The sequence below is a fragment of the Populus trichocarpa genome, chromosome 1 (genome assembly GCF_000002775.5).
Source record: "Populus trichocarpa isolate Nisqually-1 chromosome 1, P.trichocarpa_v4.1, whole genome shotgun sequence".
Taxonomy (NCBI): domain Eukaryota; kingdom Viridiplantae; phylum Streptophyta; class Magnoliopsida; order Malpighiales; family Salicaceae; genus Populus; species Populus trichocarpa.
Window position 1 is genome coordinate 15,193,465 of NC_037285.2, and position 2,514 is coordinate 15,195,978.

The 2,514-nt window shown below is 32.0% G+C and overlaps 1 protein-coding gene across 1 annotated transcript; it reads left to right on the plus strand.

Annotated features, from left to right (window-relative positions):
• The first annotated feature begins 704 nt into the window (after nucleotides 1-704).
• Nucleotides 705-2,138, plus strand: LOC7486630 (probable 2-oxoglutarate-dependent dioxygenase AOP1). Its single transcript, XM_002298092.4, has 3 exons — nucleotides 705-1,148; nucleotides 1,304-1,622; nucleotides 1,757-2,138. The coding sequence occupies exons 1-3, from the start codon at nucleotides 781-783 to the stop codon at nucleotides 2,003-2,005; spliced, it is 936 nt and encodes a 311-aa protein (XP_002298128.3). The 5' UTR covers nucleotides 705-780; the 3' UTR covers nucleotides 2,006-2,138.
• The last annotated feature ends 376 nt before the right edge of the window (nucleotides 2,139-2,514 follow it).

Here is a 2,514-nt window from a genome sequence, read left to right on the forward strand (position 1 = left end):
TTGGGATTTAGAGTTAATATTTTATTTTAATTTGCTTTTTATATGGCTATAAAGGTATCAGAAAAATATATCGACATCAAGTTGGTATCAGAAAAGTATCTAAGCATCGTGGTGTGGTTTATTTCTTTAATTTAGTTGAATAAAAATAGTTTTTAAAAAAATTCAATTATTAAATTTTGTAGAGTCAAAACTCGATTTACGAGTTTGGTGGGATAACCCAGATTGACTCGATTTATGAGTTTGGCAAGGTACCTTTTTTGTTTTTTTTAATTGAACTTTAATTTTTTTAATTGATATTTTTTATTTCACCCTTTTTTAATATTGAATTGGTTTGAAAATAAAATTTATGATTTATTTTTGTTTGTTTTTATTGATTTATCATAGTCTCAAATAAAATTTTATATTTAGAGTTTGTGCTTGATTTTGCAAATATATGTTTTTTTCATATAAATAAATAAAAATAATATACACAAATAATAAATTTATTAAATCTAGTAGAGTCTATGATTTAAATCGCAAGATGATTAAGGTCAATTCAATATTATGTCATCTTAATATTTTTTTTAAAAAAATCATCTTAAAGTTTTTTTTTTTAAATCATATTTTTATTCATTATGCAAGTTATATTTAGATCATAAAATCCATTAATTATATCCAATATTTTCATTTGTCTTGTTATAGGTCGTTGCGATACTAACAGTATAAATTATGGATGGGTAAAACACTAAATTGCGCAACATCTCAAACACACTCCAGCAAGAGAGAGCGAGTACAACAATCATGGGTTCTGAAACAGTATCTAAAATTCCTGTTGTTCATTTGTCCAAGGAAAACTTCGAGCCTGGCTCTAGTTCCTGGCTGGCGGCTTGCAATGATATCCGGCGAGCACTTGAGGAATACAGCTTCTTTGAAGTAGTATACAGCGAACCTTCAATGGAATTTTACAGGGAAATTATATCGGTGCTAGAGGAATTGTTCAATCTCCCTCATGAAACAAAAAACAGAAATACACATCCTAAGCTCGGCCATGGTTACATGGGGAAAATCCCTGGCTTCCCTGAAGGCTTGGGGATCGAGTATGCAACAAAGAAAGATGAATGTCAAAAATTTACTAGCCTTATGTGGCCCGATGGAAATGAAAGATTCTGGTAAGATGCATGTTATTATATTATAATAAATATTTTTCTTTTTCCTTTTCCTTCGACCGATCATCTGAATCCTTGCATATAGCTGTATCCTCCTATGCTAACATAAATGTGAGTTTAATTAGTATGATTTACTTGCTTTTTGTTTATATCTTTAGTGATGTCATCCACTCTTTTACGAAGATAGCATCTGAACTAAATCAGATGGTGGTAAGGATGTTGTTTGAAAGCTATGGTATAAAGAAAGATGAGCCTCTCGTAAACTCAACAAATTACCTCCTACGTCTGTTGAAATATGGAAGATCACAGGGGGAGACGAATGTTGGTTTTAAGGCTCATATGGACAAGACTTTCTTCACTCTACTTTATCAAAATCCTGTTAAAGGTTTAGAGATAAGAACCAAGGAAGGAGAGTGGATTACGTACGAGCCTTCTTCAACTACTTCATTTGCTGTCATAGCTGGTGATGTATGCATGGTGGGTTTATGCTATTTCTTATTTTACAAGATTCCTATTTCAAACGATACACACACACACACACTTAATTAATTGATAACTCTTGATCATGAATTGTGTTGTTTGAATAGAAAATCTTGGTTGGTGTTGTGTAGGCATGGAGCAATGACAGGATAAAATCGTCTTACCATCGAGTCGTTGTAAGCAGCGAAGAAGACAGATATGCACTGGGGTTATTCACATTCCTAGATGGGGTGGTACAACCACCAGAGGAGCTAGTAGATGATGAACACCCATTACAGTACAAGCCCTTTGAACACCAGAAGCTTCTTGATTTCTATCAATCATACAATGATCCAAATAAACGTGACTGCAATATCATGAAAGCCTACTGTGGTGTTTAATTCTCTAAAATGTAATGTGATTATGCTGCTTGACATGTCTCTTTTTCTTTTGTTAATTTTTCCTCGATCGATTGTTTTCAACCAGTCTTATTTGTACCTCTTGGGTGAATGAAGTGTTTAATTATTTGGTGAAGGCTATGAGTCATGTTCTACTTTGGGATTATTGATCTTGTTTCCGAACAACTTTTTGCGATTAGGTCTCTAAAGTTTCAGAAATTCTAAATTTAAGCCCGTCCATCAATATCTTTCTATATTGTTTTAGGAATTATTTATTGCAGAGATTTAATCCCTTCCATCAATATCTCTAAAAATATATGAATAATTTGATAACACAATTAACACCGCTAGAAATTCGACTAAAATCAATGGAATTATCATCAGAATTTTTTTATCGGTAATTTAAGGTGATATTTACCGACGAATGTAAATCTCTTAGTAATTCTGTAGTGTATGAGATATAAAATTCCTTGGAATCTCAAATGAGATTTTGGTTATATGTAGTTATGGAG